This window comes from Stigmatopora argus, chromosome 8, assembly GCF_051989625.1.
Source record: "Stigmatopora argus isolate UIUO_Sarg chromosome 8, RoL_Sarg_1.0, whole genome shotgun sequence".
Classification (NCBI taxonomy): domain Eukaryota; kingdom Metazoa; phylum Chordata; class Actinopteri; order Syngnathiformes; family Syngnathidae; genus Stigmatopora; species Stigmatopora argus.
The window spans coordinates 15,688,550-15,714,445 of NC_135394.1; the positions used below are offsets into that span (position 1 = coordinate 15,688,550).

General features: G+C 38.2%; 3 protein-coding genes and 1 long non-coding RNA gene across 8 annotated transcripts; 2 read left to right on the plus strand and 2 right to left on the minus strand.

The window, feature by feature from the left end:
- Positions 1-106: 106 nt before the first annotated feature.
- On the minus strand, positions 107-3,422 carry sec22bb (SEC22 homolog B, vesicle trafficking protein b). The gene is made up of 5 exons (XM_077607255.1): positions 3,185-3,422; positions 1,960-2,069; positions 1,701-1,861; positions 394-540; positions 107-301 (listed from the first exon to the last, which is right to left on the minus strand). Exons 1-5 carry the CDS (start codon positions 3,257-3,259, stop codon positions 147-149), a joined length of 648 nt encoding a protein of 215 aa, XP_077463381.1. The 5' UTR covers positions 3,260-3,422; the 3' UTR covers positions 107-146.
- LOC144078847 (uncharacterized) lies at positions 3,098-8,034 on the plus strand. The gene is made up of 4 exons (XR_013301338.1): positions 3,098-3,414; positions 4,487-4,675; positions 7,716-7,822; positions 7,897-8,034. It is a non-coding gene; the product is annotated as an uncharacterized LOC144078847 (long non-coding RNA).
- npl (N-acetylneuraminate pyruvate lyase (dihydrodipicolinate synthase)) lies at positions 4,215-10,698 on the minus strand. 4 transcript variants are annotated; one of them, XM_077607238.1, is made up of 12 exons: positions 10,581-10,698; positions 9,875-9,947; positions 9,157-9,230; positions 8,864-8,951; positions 8,622-8,679; positions 7,933-8,008; positions 7,747-7,839; positions 6,570-6,715; positions 6,445-6,491; positions 6,286-6,370; positions 5,835-5,874; positions 4,215-4,649 (listed from the first exon to the last, which is right to left on the minus strand). In XM_077607238.1, the coding sequence occupies exons 2-12, from the start codon at positions 9,943-9,945 to the stop codon at positions 4,504-4,506; spliced, it is 924 nt and encodes a 307-aa protein (XP_077463364.1). In that variant the 5' UTR covers positions 9,946-9,947; positions 10,581-10,698; the 3' UTR covers positions 4,215-4,503. The 4 variants fall into 4 exon arrangements, with proteins under 4 accessions (XP_077463364.1, XP_077463363.1, XP_077463365.1 ...); XM_077607237.1 differs by lacking the exon at positions 10,581-10,698 and adding an exon at positions 10,192-10,390; XM_077607239.1 differs by lacking the exon at positions 10,581-10,698 and adding an exon at positions 10,003-10,152.
- Positions 10,524-24,919, plus strand: edem3 (ER degradation enhancer, mannosidase alpha-like 3). Of its 2 annotated transcripts, XM_077607216.1 has the most exons (21): positions 10,524-11,523; positions 11,597-11,642; positions 11,780-11,880; positions 12,595-12,634; positions 12,932-13,044; positions 13,589-13,742; positions 13,826-13,960; positions 14,629-14,734; positions 14,870-14,967; positions 15,089-15,214; positions 15,688-15,771; positions 16,070-16,153; positions 17,004-17,128; positions 17,218-17,389; positions 17,451-17,605; positions 18,890-19,034; positions 19,106-19,297; positions 20,134-20,299; positions 21,139-21,324; positions 21,522-21,569; positions 23,082-24,919. In XM_077607216.1, the coding sequence occupies exons 1-21, from the start codon at positions 11,435-11,437 to the stop codon at positions 23,405-23,407; spliced, it is 2,691 nt and encodes an 896-aa protein (XP_077463342.1). In that variant the 5' UTR covers positions 10,524-11,434; the 3' UTR covers positions 23,408-24,919. The 2 variants fall into 2 exon arrangements, with proteins under 2 accessions (XP_077463342.1, XP_077463343.1); XM_077607217.1 differs by lacking the exon at positions 21,522-21,569 and having other exon boundaries at positions 10,596-11,523.
- The last annotated feature ends 977 nt before the right edge of the window (positions 24,920-25,896 follow it).

The window sequence follows — 25,896 nt, forward strand, 5'->3', positions numbered from 1 at the left end:
AAGTGGGAAAGAAGGTTAAATTTTTCTACAGCCACACCTGCTTGAAATGGATTGGACGTCCAATGGAATTCACAGCGGAAGAATGAAAAGCGCCGCAAGGACCGAATTGGACGTCTTCTTTTGGTTTTTGTTTTTTTCTGGCCTTCTCAGAGCCACCAGAAACGCACGTAAACGATGAGCATGATGAAGAAGACGCCGCCGGCCGCCAGCTTGGCGTACGTGGAGCGCGTGTTCAGGTACTTGGCGTCGCTACGGTACTTTTTGGACAAGCTGGACAAGTTGTTGGCTTTGGAGTCCAACGCTAGAAGAAGGAAGAACAAAAAAACAAAAATGGCTCTTTTGGGTCAGGCGGGAAAAGACGGAAAAAAAAAAGCTACGGGGTGGAAAGACTACCTGAGAGAGCTTCTCCGCGCTGGAGGACCTCCTCGATGTTGGCCACCATGATTCTCTGGACGTCCTGGAGCTCCGTGTTGATGCTCCCGATGTTCCTCCGAGCCCGGCTGTCGATGTAAGCCTTCTTGGTCTTTTGGATGTACGTGTCTGAGAAAAGGCAGCGAGACGGGAATTGAGCGCTTGGCGGCGAAAAACACGAGATGCGAGCTCCCGGATTCAATTGGTGGGCAATTTAGAGGTCAATTTCTGTTAATTTGGGGGCTCTAACTGCTAACTTACTGTTGATTGGTCAATTCTTGTTGATTCATGGGTAACTTCCCGTACACTGGATTAGTTTTTGTTGCTTTTTAGGTCACTTACAGCCCATTTCCTGATTGATTTTAGGGCTTTACAGGTCACTTCCTTTTGAGTTTGGGGCTCTGACTGTTGATTGGTCAATTTCTGTTAATTCATGGGTGAATTTCCGTACATTTTGGATCAGTTTTAGAGCATTTCCGGGTCACTTCTTATTCATTAGTTACTTCATTTTCAATTTTCTGGGCCATTTGTGGGTCACTTCCTGTTGGTTCCGGGGTTCCGACTGATTATTGGTCAACTCCCGTGATTTAGTGGCGGCCCGGGGGCCAAATCTGGCCCACCGCATCATTTTGTGCGGCCCGAGAACGTAGATGAGTGCCGACTTTTTGTTTTAGGATCAAATTAAAATGAAGAGTATAGATGTACATTAAATATCCTGATTTTCCCCCTTTTAAATCAATAATTGTCATTTTTTAATCCATTTTTTCCTGTGTTTTTAGTTCAAAAATCATTTTGTAAAATTTAAAAAAATATATATAAAAGCTAAAATAAACATTTTTTTAGATCTATAAAAAAACTGAATATTCAGGGCTTTTAATCCAGTTCTTTTAATTCATTTATTAAAAAAAAAAATCTAAATATTATATCTGAAATGGGGTCTGACACCCCTGATTTAGGGCATTCATGGGTAACGTCCCATACATTTTGGATCAGTTTCCTTTGCTTTTTAGGGCATTTCTGGGTCACTTCTTATTCATTGGTCACTTTATTTCCAAATTTTGGGCCATTTTGGGTCACTTCCTGTTAATTCCAAGTCAAGTGAACTTTTCTTTAAAAAAAAGCCCCACCCACAGCCATTCTATTTCAGTTGAATTACATTACAATGTCAATTCATTCCCAGTCACTTTCTTAATCATTTTAGCGAAGTTACAAATCACTCGCTGTTAATTTGAGGTGATTTCCCACCTATTTTTCCGACACAATTCTAGCACGCCGCGGGAAGAACTCACCGAACTCGATGAAGGAGTACGGCCGGGACACGGTGGGCACCTTCTTGCCGTGCTGCTCGTGGAACTCGGCCTGAAGGTCCTCCAGGAAGGCGAAGGACACTTTTTTGGGGAAGCCGGCTTCGCACAGGACCAGGTAGCACACGCCTTTCTCCAGAACGTAGCTGCGAAGGGGGGAGTCGGGGGGACGGTTGGTTAGGGCCACACCCTCAAGGTCGGACCGGCGCCGACCACTTTTTGCGGCCGTTCGGCGGTGACTCACTGGAAGGACACAGGCCCCGCCTCCAAGGTGCAACGCGTGGGGCTCTGCTCGTTGAGTTTGCGGAAGAGCTGCTTGGCTTGGCTCTGGTACTGCTGGAGGTCCCGGCCCAACTGCAACACGAGACCCCCAGGGTGGGTAAATAGATGGAGGGAGGGATGTTGGCTCTTTCATTATTATTATTATTTTTTTTAAACTCCGGGGCGTCCAATCCGTTGTGACGGTTAAAATGGATCGGACGCACGGAACCGTCATACGACAAAGAGTTAAATATTTTGAAAAATAATAAATAATCCAATCATCAAAATATTTTTTAGGGTATTTTCATTTAATTTATTTTTTGTTGTTTTGTTATGTTTTTATTGTTAAATGTTCTTTTTCCTTTTTGTTTAATCTTTTATGATTTTTTTTTGTTTTTTTCAATTATATTTTTGTATTTTTTGTAAATACTTTTACGTACAGAGGTGCTTTTTAATAAATAATCCAATAATTATCAAAATACGTTTTTTGTATTTTAATTTAATTTATTTTTGTTGTTTTTATTATTAATCGTTCTTTTGCCTTTTTGTTTAATCTTTTATGATATTTCTTGTTTTTCAATTGTATTTCTGTATTTTTTGTAAATACTTTGCTTTTTAATATACGGTATGTATGCATGTTAAATATACATTTAAAAATAGTAATACAAAATCCAATCATCATCAAAATACTTTTTATTTTTATAATTTTATTTACTTATATCGTCATGTTTTCATAATTAATCGTCTGTCTTTTTATTTTTGTTTAATCAGTTTCTTCTATCTGTTATTTTTGTCAATTATATTTCTGTATTTTTTTTGTAAATATTACTTTTACGTACTGATGTGCTTTTTAATATACCGTATGTATGCTTGTTAAATATAAACGTGTACATCAAAGGCACGTCACTGCAATTAATATTGTAAATAATAATATATTATTTATATAAATATAAATAAATACTAAATAAATTAAATAATAATAGTACGGGGGGGGGGGGGGTCAAGTGAATACGTGCCACTTTAAAAACAAACTAATCATTGTTTGTGTCCAACTTCTGACGACATGACGTATGTATATTAACAAAATGAACTAACTACGTTATTTCCGCAAATGGCAGGAGGACGTTTTGGTCGACGTGTTGTGGAAGGCTTCCTTGGCTTAAACGACAACCGAAAGAAAGACCAAAGAACGCGGTCGTGTTTCGAACCTGCTCGTCCTCCTGCATGGAGGCGGCCAGCGGGAGGCCGTCGGCCAACCGGGCGATCATCGTCAGCAGCACCATCTTTCTTTTCCTTCTCCTTTGCCTTTGCGCTTCCTTCTTGACTGCCTGCCTGGAAAAGGGAGCCCCCGAAACAGGAGCACCGACCGGGACGAACGGACGGACGGACGGCTGACGTGACGATGCTGAGCTGGCCGGAAACGCGTCACCCAAAACAGGTCCGTCTGCTTAACACTTCCGGTAATGTCGTCGCTAGGAACCTTTTTTTGTCCTGAGATTTGTTCCGAACAAAAGACGGCTTTTAACTATATTTAAGGCAGTGTTTTCCATTTTTTTTGAGCGGCGACACACTTAGCGTTGAAAAATCTAAAGGGACACCATCTGAAAATCTTTTTATTTAAAACTATGTCGCCTATATTAACAATAGTCATTCTCATCAGTTTTATCAGCAGGAATCACATAAACCTCCAAAATGACTCTAAAATCTACTTTTCACACGGACCTAATGTCACCAAAAGTGACCCTCGTGAGGATAAAGCGGTTCAGAAGTGAGATAATGTATGATAAATACGACACAAATGTATGCCAAATTATTAATTTGTCATAAATGTGTGTTGTATTTATCATAATTCCGTTTTTATCGGTGGGAAAACATTCCGATACGCAAAATTTGTGTATTGAATGATAATTTCGGTCAGATAGGGTTAATATTGCGCATAAGTTTAATTTATTCAATAAAAGTAAATTTCAAAATATGTATTTGGGTACTATGCATGTCATGTTTGCAATATGAGATGGGAGGTGAAATTCGAGGGCATGAGGTCAAAGGTCACTCCGGTCGGATTTTAATTTGAGAAACAGATTTTTAAAAAATGGATTAATTTATTCATTAAAAGTAATTTTCAAAATATGTATTTGGGTACTGTGCATGTTACGTAATTGAAATTGAAAATTAGTACATAGAAGTGTTTTGTTAAGTACCAAAAATAGTCACTTGCCCTATAACAGAATGAAAACCTTTGCCTTTTTATACCTTTATTATAAACTTATTACAACATTCTGACAAAAAACATCATTGAAACATGAAATGCAGTAGTTTCACCAAACAATAGCCAACGATCAAAAAATGTTAGCACTTGATTTCGACAATCCAAAAATATTTTGATGACCTCATTTTGAAGTACTCAAAACACATCGCCAGATTTCTGCGAGGTTTTTCGTACTGGAGTACACTTTAAGAAAAGGAATTCCCGCAGGAGTCTAAAAAGTGATACATGTAACTTTTCCCAGAAGGCCGAGCGGTGATGTCATTGTATGGAGAAGATTTGCTGGTACTTCTGCTTGATGGACGCGGCGTGGGCTTTGGGACATGGCATGATGGGTAGGCGGGGCGGGCCCAGACGCAGGCCCGACACGTCCACCATCAGTTGCTTGTTGACGCCCACGTCGAATCCTGACAAGCGGCGCCGGAATTTCAAGGTGAGAAACGCTACATCACTTCATTTTTAAGCAAACTGTACAGCAATTTTACAAAAATAAAACAGGGCTAACTAGCAAAAAAAAAATAATAATTACCCTCCGCAAATCAGCTGTTTAAGTGTAAACAAAAGACGAGTTACGGGACTTTTTTAAGCTTTTGAACTCCAAAAAGATGTCATTTTTAAGGAAAAAAAATAATCATAATAAATATACGGATGATCTCGGAATGTTAATATTGGTGTATTGGATGAGAAATGGTCTCCAAAACATCAGAAAATGATGCAAAATAAGAAAATAGAAACTTTATATACTGTAAGGAGGCGTCAGTGGTTAGCGCGTTGGCCTGACAGTGGGAGTTCTGGGTTCAAATCCAGGTTGGTCCACCTATGTGGAGTTGGCATGTTCTCCCTGGGCTGGCGTGGGTTTTCTCCGGGTACTCCGGTTTTCTCCCACGTTCCAAAGACATGCATGCTAGGCTGATTGGACACTCTAAATTGCCCATAGTTATGATTTGATTGGTTGTCCGTTTCTATGTGCCCTGTGATTGGCTAGCCTCCCGATTCAGGGTGTCTCCTGCCTCTAGTCAGCTGGGAAAGGCTACAGCACCCCCCGCGACCCTAGTGAGGATAAAGTAATTCAGAAAAAATAAAAAAATACAAATTTTAAAAAAGTTAATAAATAAAAAAATATATAAATTATTTTTTAATTAATAAATATATAAAATATTTTTAAATTAATTAATAAATATATACAATATTTTTAATTAACAAATAAAAAAATAATTAATAAAAAAAAATATTTTTAATAAATAAATAAATATATTAAATATTTTTTTCTTAATAAAAAATATATAAAATATTTTTTTAATTAATAAATAAAATATTTTTTAATTAATAAATATACAAATTATTTTTTTACATTAATAAATAAATAAAAATATACACAAAATCTATATATATATAAATGCCATTTTCAGAAGCATAGTAAATCCTCCCAGCAAAGGGTTAAAATAAGCCCTCAACAAATGCTCTTTTTACAAATATTACGCCACGCTCCAGTTACTACGATTAGTTTATAAAGAGGAGTCAATGTGACCGTTTTTGATCATTTCATGGTCATTGGACAGAGTTGCACATTTTGAATGGACTCATTGACTCACCGACTTTGACAGCGTGGCTGATGAGCTCTTGCAACTGGAACTGGTTGGGAAAAAAAGAAGACATTTCCGATTTATGATGGCTGCCACAAATGATTATTTCTATAGTCAATTCATCAGCGGTTATTTGTGCCATCCGTTAGCAAATCGGCTCCTTTGTAAATCAAGCTAGCAATATGACTGCATGATCTGGACTTGACTATGTTGATGAATCTTAATGAGTATTGCATATAAATAAGATATTAATAAGATATAAGCTACAGTTATATATATATATATATATATATATATATATATATATATATATATATATATATATATATATATATATATATATGTGTATACATATACATACATATATATACGTATGTGTGTGTGTGCGTGTATATGTATATGTATATATTAAAAAGAGGATTTAGGGCCATTTCCAGGGGGAAAAAATGAGGTGGAGTACCTGAAGAGTTTTAGCTTGTGCCAGGTTTCCGCTCTCAAACTCGGACAGCAGCTTCTTCATGTGATTCCCTAGATAGTTGTACGTGCTACGGGGAGACGGACCATTGCGCGTCAACGCCAATCGGCCAAGCGCCGACGCGCCAGTTAATCCGAAACCGACCTGCCGACCGCTCCGTGGGCTCCCATCGCCAGAGCCGCTAACAGTTGCTACGCCATGGGAAAGTCAGGTTCAAGTTAAGCGGGAGAGGCAGAAAGGAGGTTCTGGCGGCGGCGGCGGGGGCTGACCTCGTCCACGCCGTACAGGATGGACCAGTGGGGCGGAATGTGGTTGACGCACTGGCCCAAATCCATCAGGTCGCTGCTGGAGAATTTGACCCCTCGGAAGGACGGAATGAGCGCCTCCATGCCTTCCAGCAAGTCACTGACGGGCACTTACAAAAGACCTCATATTCATTCTATTGAAAACCCCAATACAAATCTGTCTTTTATTTCCCCGTTCACCACCATTGATGACTTATATCTATCTAAATGATCAACTAAACTCAACTATTTATGAAGTCCCCCACCAATCAGCCATCTACTTATCTATCTTGACTACTTATCGCTTATTTATTGATTATTTATTGATTTTGTTTGGTGTTTTTGTTTGTGCACTTACACTACTTATTTATGTTGTTGACTACCTATTTTAACTACTTGTTTATTTATTATTATTTATTCAGTATTTTTTATATGTTTACTTCCCTATTTATTTATGTTGTTGACTACTTGATTTATTATTTATTCATTATTTGTTTGTTGTTTATTTGTACACTTCCCTACTTATTTATGTTGTTGACTACTTGTTTATTTATAATTATTGTATTCATCGTTTGTTTGTTGTTGTTATTTGTGCACTTCTACTTATTTATGTTGTTGACTACTTATTATCTTGACTACTTATTAATTCATTATTTATTTGTTTGTTGTTATTTGTACACTTCCTTACTTATGTTGACTAATGTATTATTATTCATTGATTTATTTGTTTGTTGTTATTTGTGCACTTCTACTTATTTATGTTGTTGACTATTTATTATTATTGATTTATCAGTTGTTGTTATGTGCACTTCCCTTCTAATTTATGTTGTTGCTTACTTATGTTGACTACTTATTTATTATTATTTATTCAATATTTATTTTTGTTATTTCTGCACTTCCCTACTTATTTATATTGTTGACTACTTATTTATTCATGATTATTTATAGATTTTTTTCTTTGATGTTATTTGTGCACTTGATGGTGAAGCTTTAAATTATCGCCACTTCATTTATCAAGAATTCTTTTTTGCCATTTTTTTCTTCTATTCATTTTTTTTGTGTCAAGAAGGTCAAAAAATTCCAATTTTTTGGGGGGGGGGACTACTAAAAAACTTTTTTTTCCACCCACAGCTTGAACAACAACCAAAAAAAACACACTCACAATTAACAGCGGTGAGAGCGGGAATGTGGTAGTAATAGAATGGCAGGCTCGGGGCCATGGAGGCCACTTTCTGAAGGTACGCCCTCAACGGCTCTGAAAGAAAGGCAAAGCCAAAGATAGCAACGTTACGTTCTCATTTTCTCTCACCAGGTGGGAAGAAGACTCCTCCCATCGCCTGGAGATTACCTGCCGAGCGAGGTTTTAAGAAGTGGGGCGAAATGGCCGCTATTCCGTCCGCTCCGATCTCCACGGCGTGGTGAGCCTGAACATCAAGGCGCTAATTAGCTCCAACAACATCCGTAAAAAAGGAACTTCAACTTTGAAAGCTAACACTCATTTAAATATGATTTTTTTAAAGCTGTAGTGTCATTGGAGGTCATAACCAATTTATTTCTTATGGTAATTAACAGAAAGTGGACCAGCAGAATCTCAAAATCCACAGTAAAAGTCTCAAAAACACCAGAAAGCCACCGAGATATATCCCAAAATCAACAGGAAGTTACCCCTTTACATCATAAATTAAATTACAGGTATTGTTATTATCGTTCCTTTATTGATTATTTTATGATCTACCGTATTTTCTCGCATATACGCCATATTTATCACTAAAAAAATGACTGAATTGAGGGTACGGCTTATATGCGCATAAATTAGTGCGACCATTTTTCTGAATATTTTCCCTTCAAAGTAACACATTTGTACTCCCTATTAAAACCATGAATAGGAAGACGAAAATTGTGAATCAGGGGCGGCTTATACGCGAGAAATTGTAAAATTCAACCATTTTAAGGCAATTTTAAGGGTAACGCTTATACCTGAAGGTGGCTAATATGCAAGAAAATACGGTAATACTTTGAATATATGACAGAACCAACCAGTTCTTGTGATTCTTTAAGATTGGAGCAGCCAACGTGAACAATCACCTGCTCCATTCTGCACAAAAAACAAAAACAAAATGAAAAGGTACGTAGTTTATTTTACATATTCCCTGCCTGTCTAATCCATTTGGACTGGGAGACTGGTAATATTGTAATATTCCTTCATTCGCCTCTCCCCGTCCCGATAGATTAGACGGCTATCGGCGTCAATGGCAGCCTGTGCGTTAAATTGGACTTACTTTCCCTTTGCCTTCTGACACCAGGCCTCTGCTACTAGCTTTCTCTCGGCCAGGCTGAGTGACATGCCCTCACCGGTGGTGCCATTTACTGGAAACAAGTATTTTTTTTAGATCCAACATGGAGGCCAAGAATCAAAATGGATACAAAAAAAACACAGGAGAGGAAAAATAAAAGTGGATATGGCGAGGAAAAACTGGAGGAATTGGAAGGTAAAGTGTGTTTTCCAATAAGTGCATAGTTGAAGCGCTAACAAAACAGCTTATGCTAATGTAGAAGTTGTTTGTAAACTTACCAAAAATACTATTTATGCCTTGCGTCGTTATCAAGTAGTCGATGTAAGGTCCAATTTCTTCCAAGTTGACTTCACTGTCATGAAAAAAAAACATCAAATAAAAACTGATGTTGTTAATTTAATTTCTGGTATTACATTGTTAGCTTGATTTAGCTAAAGCACTCCCCGGGATGTTTTTTTTTAAATTTATTCTTACAAAAACAATTATTTGCTTGGCTTGCAAATTCCAGGGTCAACATCCTCTTTCCAGACCTGCTTTGTCATCTTTTTTTAATGCTGACAATCTTTTTTTCTTCTTCAGAAAAGTGGAACATTAACGGTTTAACCCTTTAGCATTGATTTTCTGCCATTGAAGGCTATAGACGTTTAACCCATTTAAGATGAAAATGGGCGAATGATCATTCGATTAGTATTTATGAGACCGACATTTTTAAATGACCAAAAATAGTCACTTGGGTAAAATTAATTCGGCAGAATAATCACATTGAGATTAGTTAAATAATATAAAGTTACTTTTTTTATTGACAATTCACATGAGCTGTATTTTCCACTACTACGTATAGTATTAAATTGAAAACTTTATTGTCATTGTACATACATACATTGTTCGAAATGATACATGAACATAAACAATAGGAGCGGTGCAGTAACTTTTGGGAACACCATATTTGTATAAAAAAAATGAAGAAAAAAAACATTAGAAAGAAAAAAGTTTTACCCTTGATCGGTGAATGGAGTGAATGTAGCAGCAACCAGGCCTGTCAATTTCTTCTCAGTAGACAGAGCCATATCTTTAAAATAAAAATAAAAAATGCACGTAATTAATTAAAACAATTAAATACTTACAAAAGTTTTGCAGTTTTTTTTCGTTGTACCCCCTGAAATTGCGGTCACGTATGGCCACTTAAACGCCTTTTAATAGAAATAAGAAAGATAAACATCCTGTTTGTTTGCTAGCTAGAGTACACTTCAAGTACACTTCGACACTGTCGGAAAGTGCAAAATTAGTCTTCCAAGTGTCAGTAACTTCCTTACCTGTTCCGATCCGTCCTTTCACAGCAAGTGTTAGTTAAGAACTGTACTTTAGAGGAAGCTGACTAACGATTGCAAGCAGTTGTTTAATGCTCTCTGGCGTAACGCATGAGCGCAAAGCGTTGTTGGAAATGTAGTTTAGTTCGATGAAAACGAAAAAGTCCCAAGTGGGCCAGGTGTTATATTACCTATGTACCAAAATAAAATACTAGCACTGATTCGTGTGTCTCGAGGACTGTAGAAAATCTACCTCGTTACATATGATATCACTTTGATCCAAAAGGTATAGGGGATTTTCTATTTATTATGAAAATAGATCTGTATTTTATGCATATAAATGTAATAAATCGTATGTTCGGACGGTTTCCGTAGCAAGAAAATCAACGTTTTACCTTAGAAGTCAAAACTCGGGGAATAATTCACCGCACACCGGAAGCGGAAGTTGTCGTAGTCTGTAATGGCAGCAGCAGGCTAGCCCAAAACCGGAAAAAAAAATGACGGACGACGCCTAAACTGACCTCCTTTAAAAACCCAAAAACGTAGCGACGTGTTCTCTTCTCATAAAATGGAATTATATTTATTTATTTTTCTTTGACATTTCTTTTTGCCGTGTCCGCGCTGATTTAACAAACCGGTTAGCTTTAAGCTAACTGCTCATAAAACTACGGCAAGTCCAGACTGGGATGACGAAACCTTTTCGTCGTTATATGGTAATTATTAACATTTATGATGGACCGATAAGTAAAATGATAACTGAAATCGCCATGAGTAGCTAGCTGGCTGGCACCGAGTGTTGTTATTTGCACTAATTTAATTATTGGCAAGTGGGCCTTTTGGACTTACTGTACAAACAGGTCGACAGTATTTTAGTCTGAGCAACCAGAAAATATCAAAATATTTGATTAAGTTGTAAATAAAGTTTATTAGTCTTGTAAATAAAGTTTATTAGTCCGTCTATCTGGGCAACGAGTCACACATCCTGCTTCCAGCAGTTCCGGGTAACTGCTTGGAGAAGTAAACAAGTACATGCGAATGCTAATCTGAGACTTGTCAGAACCGGTGTGACAGTTCAAATGATACGACTTAGTTTTGTTGGTCATTTACGGACAACGGAGATGAGGTGGAAGCGGCTAAGGCCTCGTCGTTTAGCTCTTCATTCCTGTTGATTAGTTTTAGCCGCTATTATAAACACAATGCCAAGAGACTAATCGTGAACCAAAGAAAATTTGCTGCAAATCAGGCCAAAATGCCAAGCGCACTGTTCCTCCTGATGCTGCTGGCAGCGTTATGTAGCATGGGACGTGCCATGTCCAAGGACGAGAAGCAAAAATTGAGGTGTGTGCAACTTTATGGGGGCGTAAGTCAAACAAAATGGACGTTGGTCCCTAAACATCTCTTCTTACGACAGGACGCAAGTGGTGGAAATGTTTGACCACGCGTACCAGAATTACATGGTAAGTCCTGGCTCTGGAAGTCACATGGTCAACATCATACAAGGACTTTATGATTAGACTTTGGTGCAAATATTGGACTAAGAAATATTTCAGAGGAGAGGATGAATCATGTCATTGTTGTTATCCGTTGTATTAAGGACCACGCTTACCCCGCTGATGAACTTATGCCGCTAACGTGCAGAGGAAGAGTACGCGGACTGGAACCGAGTCGGGGCGACGTGGACGACGCGCTTGGAAAGTAAGAGCGAATTCAGTAAGGTTAGATTTGTGCTGTTGAAGGAAGAGAGCAATATCTTCCTCAGAAATTCAGAAATATAAGTATCAGAAGTGCAATGATCAAAAAGTGTATATTTCTTAAATATTACAGCCATAAGCATATCAAAAGGCTACTATATTAACCCTAGAATGGTAACTCTCTATTTCAGGGGTTACCTTTCACGCTTCTGAAATAGAGGGTTACCGGGGAAAAAAAATGGGTACCCTTCGTTACACCGTCTTGCTTAGGACCCATTTTTTCCCCCGGTAACCATGGTAACCCTCTATTTCAGAAGCGTGAAAGGTAACCCCTAAAATAGAGGGTTACCGTTCTAGGGTTAACATCTAAATATTATATATATATGTATGTATATATATATATATGTATGTATATATATATATATATGTATGTATATATATGTGTATGTATATATATGTATATGTATGTATGTATATGTGTATGTATATATATATATGTATGTATATGTATATATATATATGTAAATACTGTAAATCCCAAAAAACAGGTTCATGGGAGTTTTAGTCCAAGTCCTTTGTCTTCTTGTGGCCAAGGGTCCATTGTCCGCGATATTCGAGGGATTACTGTAGCAAGATTATGTTGGGATTTTCCACTAAAACACTACGCTATTGTTATGAACCACCATGCTGGGAATTAACATTTGTTTATTTCCTATAGGTTCTCATTGACCCTTATAGACACTCTGGACACTCTTGTGGTAAGCACTATTGTTTTTTTCCTTGTGTTCAAATCGGCTTTGTGTTTATTTTTTTCTCATTGCCTGCCATTGACAGTGATAGACATCCAATTTATTATCCAATTTGGACTGGAAATCGATTGCCGTCAATGGTAGTGAGATATGACAATCCCAACTCTGAAAGGAAATTAACTATAAGAACAGAATGTTTTTGCTGCTATTGACGGCGATTGGACAAACTGGATTGGACGTCTTTCGCCGTCCCATTTAGAATGGATTTGCTGTCTATTGCTGTTAATGACTTTATCCGTCCAACAGGTTTTGAACAAAACGGCAGAGTTTGAGGCCGCCGTCCGAAGAGTCCTGTCGGACGTCAGGTTGGACAATGACATCGTGGTGTCAGTTTTCGAAACCAACATTCGAGTCCTCGGGTGAGAAAAATCGTACGGCACGCTTTCAGAGACTTTTCCATACCTGTCAACTAGTACGTTTTCCCGTATTTTTTACGTTTTGGATAATTTCAAATTGTGTACACCGTATAACAATTTTTGAACAGGATTTTTATTTTATTTTAAGTACGTCGTTTTTAAAACCGATTTAGTTTCACCCATTTTGGCTCTAATCCGTATCGTCTCGGTACTGGTAGCAAACAAAAACGTTATTGTCGACTGCTAAAATTGTCATGCTTTAAGCATGATATGCGCATAAATATAGCACGTCAGCAAGCAATGTACACAGACAGTCAAGCTTTCAGCATCATACAACGACATCTACAGAATCTTGAATTTAGTGCATACAAAGGTCAAGTCCAGAAAATTTTAGACTTATAAGTGCGCCCTATGTGAGTAAATATGTGCCGCGTTGCATTTGTACAGTTTTCGATCGGTTAATAAGGACAATTGCAATCATTAATAAGGGGAGCAATTGACAGATATGCTTTAATTTCTCAAGTTATTTAGTTTTTCTGCTCTCCAGGGGCTTACTGGGCGGCCATTCCATGGCGGTGATGCTGAAGGAAGAAGGACAACACATGCAGTGGTACCAGGACGAGCTGCTCCACATGGCCAAAGATTTAGGTGTTCGGTTATTGCCGGCTTTCAACACCAGCAGTGGGCTGCCTTACCCCAGGGTGACAAACGTCGTCTTGTTTTCCCCCCACTTGGTGGCTGTCAAGAATCGGCGTTTATCTTTTTTCCTTTTTTTAAATCGCAGGTGAACTTGAAGTACGGCGTCAGGGGTCCCGAGACCAGGACGGGCACGGAAACGGACACCTGCACGGCGTGCGCCGGAACCATCATCCTGGAGTTCGCTGCCCTCAGTCGCTTCACCGGAGATCCCGTCTTTGAGGTTGAATCGCATCACTGGAAACTATTTAATTTAGTCATTGATGGCGATAGACGTCCAGGAATTAACTCCTTTATGCTTCACTTCATATTAAAAATAATAATAATAATAACAAAAATATATATATGTATTTTTTTATATTCAGTTATATTTATTTATTTGTATTTATTTGTATTTATTTATATTTATTTATATTTATTTATATGTATTCATATGTATTCATATGTATTTATATTTATTTACATTTATTTACATTTATTTACATTTATTTACATTTATTTATATTTATTTTTATTTATTCATATTTGTTTATATTTGTTTATATTTATTCATATTTATTTATATTTGTTTATATTTATTTATATTTATATATATTTTTATGTGTAAAGTATTTTTGGATCATAAGTTGCACCTGAGTATAACTCGCACTAGCCCAAAAAAAAGTGCAATGGAAGGGAAAAGAATATATTTATTTTTATCTAAAAAATAAAACAAAGACCAGAGATGTCACTTTGACAAGCATTTAAAATAAAGAAATAGAATATATTTTCTTCCATTTTTTTTAATGTAAAAAATCAATTGAGGATTTCTTCATTTTTACTGTTTTTTTTGACATTTTATTTTATTGTTAAGAATGTAAAAATGTATTCATGGCGTCCTCTCGCTCGTAGGCTCACGCCCGCAGAGCGTTGGACTTTCTTTGGGAGAAGAGGCAGAGGAACAGCAATCTGGTGGGAACCACCATCAACATCCACTCGGGAGAGTGGGTGCGCAGGGGTGAGTGAGTACACCTGATCACATGGGACCTAACTAGTGGGAGAAGAAGTCATTGTACAAAAGGCGGAAGAGTCCAAATAACATTTGTTTGCGTCATGACTCGCATTAAAATGGATGTCGGCTTTTTTTTTCTAGACAGCGGCGTTGGCGCAGGAATCGACTCGTACTACGAGTACCTTCTCAAGGCCTACGTTCTTCTGGGAGATGACCAATTTCTGCAGCGCTTCAATATTGTGAGCACAGGCACCATTTTTTGGGAGTTGCCTAGCGACCGGACCATTGGAAATTGCGGAATTTGTCAGTTGTTTTTGTAAAATAATTTTAAAATAAGTCTTTTTTTATGGTTGTACTCAGCACTACGCATCCATCATGAAGTATATCAGCCAGCCGCCGCTTTTATTGGACGTCCACATCCACAAACCGCTGCTTCCCGCTCGGACTTGGATGGATTCGCTCCTGGCTTTCTTCCCGGGTTTGCAGGTCAGGTTAGATCGTGTGCAATAAAATGCATATTTAAAAAAACAATTACTTTATGAGCTATTGTTTAAATACTGTAGCTTTCAGACTACAAGTTACAGTTTGCTTTCTTACTCGGCCCAATGATGCGACTAATATGTGACAACCTGACTAAAACGGCATTTTTGTACTTGCAAGACAATGAGAGACAATTTGCACTTCCGTCGGAAGCAGATGAACAGGCTAACATTTTTTTTTTATCCAGAAAAAGTGACAAATACAAAGTCACGGTTTCCCCCAGACTCCGACTCCATTGAGACTGTTATTTGTTTTTTTCCCCTCGTTCTTGTGCATTATTTTGACTTGTGCGACTTCTACTCCGCAGCGACTTATAGTCCGAGAAATACGGCATATGTATTTTTATTGAATAAAAAGTAAAATTGAATGGTTTTTTTTTCCATGTTATTCATTGTTTCTTGTCTTGTTGATGTGTCAAGGTGTTGAAGGGGGACATTCGTCCCGCCATCGAGACTCATGAAATGTTGTATCAAGTGACTAAGAAACACAACTTTTTACCAGAGGTGAGGGTCTTTTGGATTTCAACACTTGCCAGACTCCCACTCAAAATAAATTGGACATCTTTAACCACAATGGAAATTGGGGACAAAAGAAATTAGTGTATTTTCGGCCCCCCTTTTTTTTAAACAGAAAAATATAACAAAAACTATTATAAATATGCAAACATTAAAAAGAAAATATTTCCAGTCTTTCATTTTTTTATTCAGAAATTAAAAAGTATGAATCCCCTTAGTTATCCTTTACTAATAAGAAAAAAATAAGTGAATTATTTCTTTTTTTTGCATTTTTGTGTGTGTCCAGGCCTTCACTACTGATTTCAGGGTTCACTGGGCCCAACATCCTCTCAGGCCGGAGTTTGCAGAGAGCACCTATTTCCTTTACAAGGTAAAAAGATAAAAAATAAACAAACTGGAAATGAACCACTGAAGTCTTTTGGGGTTCACATTTTGCAATAGCGTGTGTTTTGTTGCTGTCTGTATCTTAGCTTATCATTGAATTGTGCTTTTATAAAAGTGAATGTAGATGTCTTGCTACCTTATGTCAAACTTCAACCAACCATTGAAGTGGTTTGGGCATGTTTTTGTAGTTGTTGGCACATTTCGTTTTCATAGACTTGTGTTCAAAGAAGGCAATGCACCTTCTTTTTTTAAACTTTAAATGTTTAAATTGCAAATTTCAATGAAATGAGGATTGACCAGTGAAGTGGTTCGGGGTCACTTTTCACAAATGTGTTTTTGTCACAAGGATGCTGGAGCCTATCCCAGCCAACTTTGGCCAGGAATTGGGGGACTCCCGAACTTTTTACCGGCCAATTGCAGTTTATTTAAATTATGTCAAACTTAACTGAAGTGGTTTGGGGTTCATTTTTCATTAAAAAAATGTTTTTGTTTTCGTTAGCACATTTTTTTAACCATAGCATTGTGCTTGAAACAGGTCAATGCAGATATTTTCTTAGCTTCTGTTAAAATTTGATCAAATAAGAATGAACGACTGAAGTGGTTTAGGGTTCATTATCCACAAATGCATTTTTGTTAATCATAGAATTGTGCTTGAAACAGGTCAATGCAGATATTTTCTTAGCTGCTTTTAAAATTTAATCAAATAAGGATGAACCACTGAAGTGGTTCAGGGTTCATTTCCCACAAATGCATTTTTGTCAATCATAGAATTGTGCTTTCCACGCCACAAGGACAACAATTTGAAGCTCAAGTAATCCAAAATGTCCTCCTTGCAGGCCACCGGTGACCCATACTACCTCGAAGCGGGTCGCACCATCATGGACAACCTGAACCGCTTCGCTCGGGTTCCTTGCGGTTTCGCCGCCATGAAGGATGTGCGCACCGGCAGCCACGAAGACCGGTCAGAACAGATGATAGAACAGACAATACTCCATGAAAAATGAACGTGGACTTTTCCCGCTAAAAGCATCATTTTTTTTCTCCTCTCAGAATGGACTCGTTCTTCCTGGCCGAGATGTTCAAGTACCTCTTCCTGCTTTTCGCCGATTCCGAGGACCTCACGTTCGACGTGGAGGGCTACATCTTCACCACCGAGGCGCATTTGTTGCCTCTGACGCTCTCCACGGCGCCCCGCGCTCCCTCCTCGCTCCCGAATGCAACGGTAACGACGCCACGAGCCGTTAAAACGGCGTCGATTCTAACCCAGAACGGTGTGCCGAAAGATATCTCGGTCGGACGAGGAGTTGGACGACTCCAACTTCGACTGGACCTGCCCCAACACGCGGCTTCTGTTTCCAGACCCCGCCTTCCCACAGAATCTGAGGGAACCGATACGGAGCGTCGTGGACAAGAGCTGCCCACGCCCCCCGCCTTACAGGTAAACGCGGAATATGACATACCATATTTTCTCGCATATACGGCGTATTTGTCGCTCAAAAAATGATGACTGGATCGAGGGTACGGCTTATATGCGCATAAATAAGACTTGACATGGATGAAACTGCAAGGCATTGCGGCCAATATGGTCATTTATTTCAAAATAGAGAAGAGATAAACAGATAAAATGCTAAACAAAATGTATTTTGACGTCTATGAATGAAATTCAAGAAAAAAAATAAGCCGTATCTTTCATTAAATGTGAAAAAACTCACTTTTTGCTTCCATTGCTCGCTCAGGGCGCCGCCATCTTAGCTAGGTATGACAAACTAGATCGCTACGAACACACTTCCTGGTTGTACTGCTCACATGACTTCCTTTTTGAATTTGTCTACGTGCAGGCAACACCCTTTCAGAATGTGCAATCCAGCAATCCATTTATACAGTATCTCAGAAATGCCATTTTCTTAAGATTTTCCCTTCAAAATAACACATTTGTACTCCCTATTAAAATCATGAATATGGAGGTGAAAATTGTGAATCAGGGGCGTCTTATACAAGAGAAATTGTAAAATTCTACGATTTTAAGGCCATTTTAAGGGTACGGCTTGAATGCAGAGGCGGCTAATATGCGAGAAAATACGGTATATTTTTGCACTTGATTGCGTAGTCTTTGACCGGTGCGAAAAATACGGCACTTTGTTTAGTGCCGTACGATATAGAAAGAAAAACGTACAATCAGGATGAGTGCCATTCAAGATCACGACATGTGACAATTAATTACATTTTTAATGATGTAGTAAAAAAGTAGCATAAAGCAAAATTACTAGGCATTTCATCTTTGTCACCTAGCAGTTTTATGCATGTCAATATACGTTTTTTACTTTTTAATTTCATTCATAGACGTCAAAATTAATTTTGTTTAACGTTTTATCTGTTAATCTTTTATCTATTTTGAAATAAATGACTGCATCGGCCGCATTGTATTACATTTCGTGCCTGTTAAGTCTAATTTGTGCGCATATAAGCCGTACCCTGGATTCAGTCATCATTTATTTTTTGCTACAAATACGGCATATATTGGAGAAATTACGGTATATTGGATTGCATTTTGGGGGGGGGAAGGTATTTTATTTTATTTTATTAGAAACCACAAGGTAAAATGAACCACAGGCTAAATAGTCATCTACTCTCATCATAGTTTTTCCTGAAAACAATAGCCCAAAAAAGTGCGATTTATAGTCCGGGAAATACGGTAATCCTGATGGTTTTGCCCCTGATCCAGAGAGCCCGGCATGGGAGCCCCTCCTTTGAGAGCCCAAGACTTCATGTCCAACAACCCGGAACACCTGGAGCTGCTGAGAAGGATGGGCGTCAGCCTCATCCACCTGAAGGACGGCCGAGTGCAGCTGGTGCAGCACGCCACGCAGGTACGCCAAGAAACGCCGGCGGCCCAGCGCCGATGTTGAAGTGGGCGCGTGGCGCGCTACTACCCTCGCAGGCGGTGAGCCCCATCGCCGCCGAGGACGGCGTGCGCTTCATGCAGGAGATGATGGAGCTTTCCAGCCAGCAGCAGAAGGAACAGCTGCCCCCCCGAGCCGTCCAGATCGTCTCGGAGCCCTACTTCGGACGCGTGGTGCTGACCGCCGGCCCGGCGCAGTTCGGCGCCGATTTGTCCAAAAGCTCCACGGGGGTGAGCGGTTGCCGGGGTGGGGGTGAGACGGCGGTGGTCATTGAGTTTGATGAATCGGTTCGGGGCAAGGTCTTATAATAATTATATCCTAAAGAAAAATAATGCTAATAAAATCGCTATTGCGCTAGAAAAAAAACATTAAAGTCAACTAAATCACTATAAAAATAGATATAACGTTTAAAATATGGATTATTATTAAAAAAATTGTTGACCATGATTTGAACCCACAATCATATTAAAGTGAACTAAATCAATATAAAAATCGATATAATGTTTAAAATATGGATTATTATAACGTTTTTTTGTTGTTGACCTGGATTTGAACCCAAAACCATATTATTGAAGTGAACTAAATCAATATAAAAATCGATATGATGTTTAAAATATGGATTATTATAACAGTTTTTTTGTTTTCGATTATTTCATTCAAGTGTAAATAGCACGTTGGCCTCGCAGTTCTGGGGTCCTGGGTTCGAATCCAGGTCGATCCACCTGTGTGGAGTTTGCACATTATACTACCTGCGTGGGTTTTCTCCGGGTACTCCAGTTTCCTCCCACATTCCAAAAACATGCATGCTAGGCTGATTGCCCCTAGCTACGAGTGATTGGTTGTTTGTCTCCTTGTGCCCTGCGATTGGCTGGCCACCGATTCAGGGTGTCCCTTGCCTCTGGCCCAAAGTCAGCTGGGATAGGCTCCAGCACCCCCCGCGACCCTAGTGAGGATAAAGACGTCCAACTCAATTTGACCAGATAAGACAAAAGCGATCAACCAGTGACCATATCGAACTTTTCATTTTAAAAAACATATAATTTGAATTGTTTTTTTCCGCTTGCAGGTCCGAGGTTTCGTCGCGGTCGCCGAGCCGTACAGCGGCTGCAGCGAGATCAGCAACGGCGACCAGATCCGCGGCCGCATCGCTCTCCTCCAGAGGGGCCAGTGCATGTTCGCCGAGAAGGCCCGACACGTCCAGAACGCCGGCGCCATCGGCGCCATCGTCGTCGGTGAGCGATCAACCCGCCGATTCGATTAGCCGCCCGTTAAACGGATTAGCTCCCAGACAGATGCTCCGATAAGTCACCGTTCGTCGGGTTTCTCGTGGGTCGTAACATTTTGCGAGTATGTCAACGCCTTTATTGCCACGATGGAAAAACTTTTTCATAAATTGGGTTGGCCCGATCGAAATACAATATTATTTTTGAGTTGGCCTGCCACAAATGTTAAATGGATCAAGTAACGCTGCAACATAAAACTGTACAGTATGAACAGACGCAGCAGAATAGATATTTTTGCTCGAATGCATTCATTCATTTTCCTATTTAGGGTCGCGGGGGGTGCCTGAGCCTATCCTGGCTGACTTCAGGCCAGAGGTGGTGGCCAGCCAATCACAGGGCACATTGAGACAGACAATCATTCACACTCACATTGATATCTAGAGACAATTCAGAATGTTCAATCAGCCTAACATGCGTGTTTTTGGAATGTGGGAGGAAACTGGAGTACCCATAGAAAACCCACACAGGCCCGGGGAAAACATGCAATCTCCACACAGGTGGACCGACCTGGATTTGAACCCAGAACTGTGAGGTCAACGTGCTAACCACTAATCCACCAGGCATGTAGCTGGTTGAACACTTAAAATTGTCCCTGGCTCTGAGCAATTGGTCGTTCGTCGCCACGCGCCCTGCGATTGGCTGGCCACCAATTCAGGGTGTACCCCGTCTGGTGCCCGTTAGCTGGGATAGACTTTAGCGACCCTCGCGAGGTTAAGCGGTTTGGAGAACGAATAACTCAATGAAAGCGTGGCGTTTATTTATTTATTTTTTTCCTCCCGTGGCGCCAGACGACAACGAGGGAAGCAGCAGCGACACGGCGCCCCTCTTCCAGATGGCCGGCGACGGGCGCAACACGGACGACGTGGCCCTGCCGCTGCTCTTCCTCTTCCACAAGGAAGGCAGCATCCTATTGGAGGCGCTGAAGGAATATCGCCAAGTGGAGGTTCTGCTCAGCGACAAAGCGCGAGACCGAGGTGCGTCGCCATTTTTATGCTCTCCGTGAATTATAGATGACGCCCAGCCCTCTCCCAGCGATTCCCGTTAGCTCCCCCAAGTCGCTAACGACCGCTAACGGTCGCTCACGAGCGCTTGCGTCATTTTCCACCCCCCCTTCCGGCTCATTTATGGTATCTCCCTCCCTCTCTTTCCCGCTCATTTCGTGGACAAACAGCTGCCATATTTAAAGGTAAAGCTCTCCCGGGAAGTCTATTTGAGAGCAGTAAGTATTTATTTTTTATTATTTTATCTTTTTTTGTAATGCCCCTTCACTCTATTTATTGTTTTGCGCTACAAGTGAAACGTTAAATAGAGCTTTTTAAATTTTTTGTTTTTGTTTTTAGAGTTTGTTTTACTTATGTTGACCCACTCGGTGAAATATTGAACTCATTTGGCGGCCATTGACGGCGCTCGACGTCCATTTCAGTCATTTTAAAAAAAATATTGATTTTAATATTGGTATTAACACCTTGACGCATGATTTTGTGTAACAAATGTATATCAAAAACCATCGGGGAAGACATGAGAACAACCGCAATATAGAAAATTACCATAAAAAGATTTTGAAAATCATTTTTAAATTTTATATATACATATATTTATAGAATTTTAATTTAAAAAAATAGAAACAATTATTTCATTTTTTAAGTAAAATTGAAAATGGGAAAATCCTCCCAAAATAAAATCAATCAGAAAATAGAAAAAATATTGTATTAAATAGATATTTTATAGAAAAAAATATTTTAATAAATAGATATTTTATCGAAAAAATATTTTAATAAATAGATATTTTATAGAAAAATATTTTAATAAATAGATATTTTATAGAAAACATATTTTGATAAATAGATATTTTATAGAATTTTTTTAATAAATAGATATTTTATAGAAAAATATTTTAATAAATAGATATTTTATAGAATAAATATTTTAATAAATAGATATTTTATAGAATAAATATTTTAATAAATAGATATTTTATAGAAAAAATATTTTGATAAATAGATATTTTATAGCATTTTTTTTAATAAATAGATATTTTATAGCAAAAATATTGTAATAAATTGATATTTTATAGCAAAAATATTTTAATAAATTGATGTTATAGAAAAATATTTTAATAAATAGATATTTTATAGAAAAAAATATTTTAATAAATAGATATTTTATAGAAAAAATATTTTAATAAATAGATATTTTATAGAAACAATATTTTAATAAATAGATATTTTATAGAAAAAAATATTTTAATAAATAGATATTTATAGAAAACATTTTGATGAATAGATATTTTATAGATTTTTTTAAATAAATAGATATTTTATAGAAAACATATTTTAATACATAGATATTTTATAGAAAAAGAATATTTTAATAAATAGATATTTTATAGAAAACATATTTTGAGAAATAGATATTTTATAGAATTTTTTTAATAAATAGATATTCTATAGAAAAAAATATTTTAATAAATAGATATTTTAAATGTATGTATAAAATATTTTTTAAGAAAAAAAGAAGCTATTTCCCAGTCTAAATTGGATGTCCACCACCGTCAATGGCACAGAAAGATAACCATTCACTGTCTGCCATCTTCTCCAGTTAAACATTTTTTTGGGTCTCGTAATTGAGAGCCAAAAAAAAATTCAGCCTGTGTGTGACTCAACGCCGTCATGGTTTGAATCTCCACTTTCTATTTTTTGCTTCTCCGCCCACCGCTCACCTTTTCTTCCAGGCGCCGACGTCCAGCGGGCGGAGGAGGAGCGCCAAAGCGAACCGTCCGAGGACGACCAATCCCAACCCACGGCATCCCAGGAAGCCGCGGACGCCGCACCGGCCCAAACGGAGGCCGATGACGTCAAACCGGACGCTGAAGATAAAAAAGAGAGGCCGGACACTGGCGCCGGCGACCAATCGGCGGACCAGCGCCCGGCCACGGACGCCGGCGACCAATCGGCGGACCAGCGCCCGGATGCCACCGGCCAATCGACGGACGAGCTGCTGGCCGATTGGCGAGACGACTTGGAGGCTTTCCGGCAAATGGAGAAAGACGAGCTTTGACGCCCGTCACAACAACGAACTCGTGACGCCGGCAGACGCTCGCCGAGCCAAGCCGCCCAAAACCGGACCTCCGCGGAAGTCCTCTTAAACCCGATGGACGACGGGTGAGAAAGAAGGAGCTTCCCACTTTGGGTGGTAAGATTACGGAAATGATTTTAAGTCATGAGAAATGTACAAATTGGACGATTTAAACAAAACAAAAAACTCGTCGGTCATTATTGACGGCGTTAGATGTCCAATTCAAAGTGTTATACTAAATCCCATGGGAATGTTTGGAATATTTCCACACTTCCTTGAGCTAAAAGTCAATTTTTTTGTCGCAATGCGGGTAATAGCTCAGTGTGTCTGATGTGAATTTTATCCAAATAATCAGATTCTCGACTTTTTGTTGATTTACAGCCAATGGATTTCCAATCGCGTTGACGGATGACTTTTCTTTTTGGTATTTAACGGGGTGAATTGCTTAAAAATCGTTTTTGGAACGATTAATATATGGTTTGAAATCACCGATATAAATTAGTGTTGCACCGATTTGAGTATCTGAACCGATATGGGATTAAATTAAAAAATAATTGTGTACTTTGCCCCACCCAAGATGGACGCACACTGCCGTAGAGAGACGTTTTATCCGCTGCCGTCCCTCCCGCTTCCAATAGATTGGACATCTAGCACCATCAGTGGCATCCACTGAGTCAATAAAGCTATCTATGATAATTAAAATAAAATGCTTTTGAGTATGCATTACGGTAATTTAGTCTTAAAAAGAACTTTGCATTTTTTTATTTGATTTTTTAAACGTGGTCGGTGTTAGTCGGCAAAAAAATGGAACCGGTGCAACACTAATTTTGACCTTTAAATTAGGTTAAATATTTTCCTAAAAATAATGAAAAATTAAGAAATATATTAAAATTATATTTTTGGTTTGCTACATTGACTAATATAATGGATGTCATTGTTTTTGATGGTGTTCTCTATGCATTTCAAATCTCAAGTGGCTTTTTATTTAATTATAAGGTGATACGAATTTATTGTGGACATGAAAAGACAAAAGTTTTAAGAATAACATCACATCTGGAAGGAAGTCAACTAATATTGTAAGTATAATTACATTTTTCCTATGAAACTCAGGATAGTTGGCTATTTTTAGGGGGGTGAAATATTTTCAAAATATTGGGCCATGCTCATTTCACGTCGGTTTTCTTGCAGTAACGCCAAAATATCAGAAGGTGGCAGTAATGCGCAGCTAAGTCAAAAATTCAACAGAAGAATAAGGTATCGTAAATTGCTTTTTTGTGCTTTCTGGAACGGATTTAGTATTGCCATTTTTATTTGTCTTGGTGAGGGAATGATGATTTAAGATACGAGCGTGGTGACGGAATGGTTCATCACAATCATGTCCGGAAATGTTGAGTCATAGCTTTGCACATGTCACGCCTGTGTTGGCCACAAAGGGGCGCTAAAACAAGTGAAGATGAGAAATGATTAACTTGATAAAACTTGAGAGAATTTTAACGACTGTGTTTGTTTTGTTCCAACATGAAATTGTCCTCGAGGGATTAGTTAGAAATTAAATCAGGTGCTTTTGATGACTAATCCTTGATGGTAAAATTTATATTAAAGTACGGAGGTACTAGATGAAAATTATTACAATAACATACATATATTTAGTGGAAAAATACAACTAAAAATTGAATATCCTAAATTAAATAAGTTTGAATGAAAAGGAAAATTATTAAAAATAAATGTAAATAAAATATTTAAAAATAGAATTAAAAATAAATATATTTTAATAAACTAAAATTATTATTGGGGAGAATATAAAAAAATTTTTTTTTTTGTTTAAAATTAAATAAACACAATTTTTTAAAAATGATTTCGTCAATTACCTTTAAATCACTTTTTTTCTAATTGTAGAAGGCCAATTCATTTGAAGTCAAATTTTGACATCTAGTGGAAAAAGTCATTTCATTTGACAGTAGAAGGATTATTGGACGTTTATTATTGTCGATGGCACTGAAAGAGTTAATGCAGTCATTAATGAGTTAACTTTGAGGCATCCAGTGAAACCCGAGGTCTTAATTATTTGAAATCTTTGAATTCAACATTGTTTTACAATGGACTTATTCCACATTTGTCCTGGTGCTGAAAGGAAGAAAAAAAAGTCAGTGTCGCATGTTGATTGAATTGGCCTGCCACCACCAAGATGGATGCTGTACACATTATAAATACACGACCTTTAAAGGCGTGAGGAGATGGGAGGGAAATGCATCTGGAAGCCAAGCAAAGAGAAAGTACAGATACTTGGCCAAAAAGAAAAAAAAAGAAAAGAAAAAGTGGACAATCATTGGCTACCATCGACGGTAATGGACGTCCAAACAGTTCAACTCCGACTTTTCCGTGTATACTGAGAAAATACATGCCGATACTGTGCGATATTAAAGAATCAAACATTTAAGCAAGTTTGCAGGAAAACTATGCTCCGCTTAGAT

Bases quoted from the DNA above. Each gene is read 5' to 3' on its own strand.
- edem3 (XM_077607216.1), top strand. From the start codon at position 11,435: ATGCCAAGCGCACTGTTCCTCCTGATGCTGCTGGCAGCGTTATGTAGC. The intron at 14,735-14,869 runs GTGAGTGAGTAC...TTTTTTTTCTAG, and splicing joins GGGAGAGTGGGTGCGCAGGG to ACAGCGGCGTTGGCGCAGGA. The intron at 21,570-23,081 runs GTAAGTATTTAT...CTTTTCTTCCAG, and splicing joins GGGAAGTCTATTTGAGAGCA to GCGCCGACGTCCAGCGGGCG.
- npl (XM_077607238.1), bottom strand. From the start codon at position 9,945: ATGGCTCTGTCTACTGAGAAGAAATTGACAGGCCTGGTTGCTGCTACA. The intron at 8,952-9,156 runs GTAAGTTTACAA...ACTTGTTTCCAG, and splicing joins AGGCATAAATAGTATTTTTG to TAAATGGCACCACCGGTGAG. The intron at 6,716-7,746 runs GTGAGTGTGTTT...GTCTTTTGTAAG, and splicing joins CGCTCTCACCGCTGTTAATT to TGCCCGTCAGTGACTTGCTG.
- sec22bb (XM_077607255.1), bottom strand. From the start codon at position 3,259: ATGGTGCTGCTGACGATGATCGCCCGGTTGGCCGACGGCCTCCCGCTG. The intron at 1,862-1,959 runs GTGAGTCACCGC...CCCCCTTCGCAG, and splicing joins GCGGGGCCTGTGTCCTTCCA to CTACGTTCTGGAGAAAGGCG. The intron at 541-1,700 runs GTGAGTTCTTCC...GCCTTTTCTCAG, and splicing joins GTACTCCTTCATCGAGTTCG to ACACGTACATCCAAAAGACC.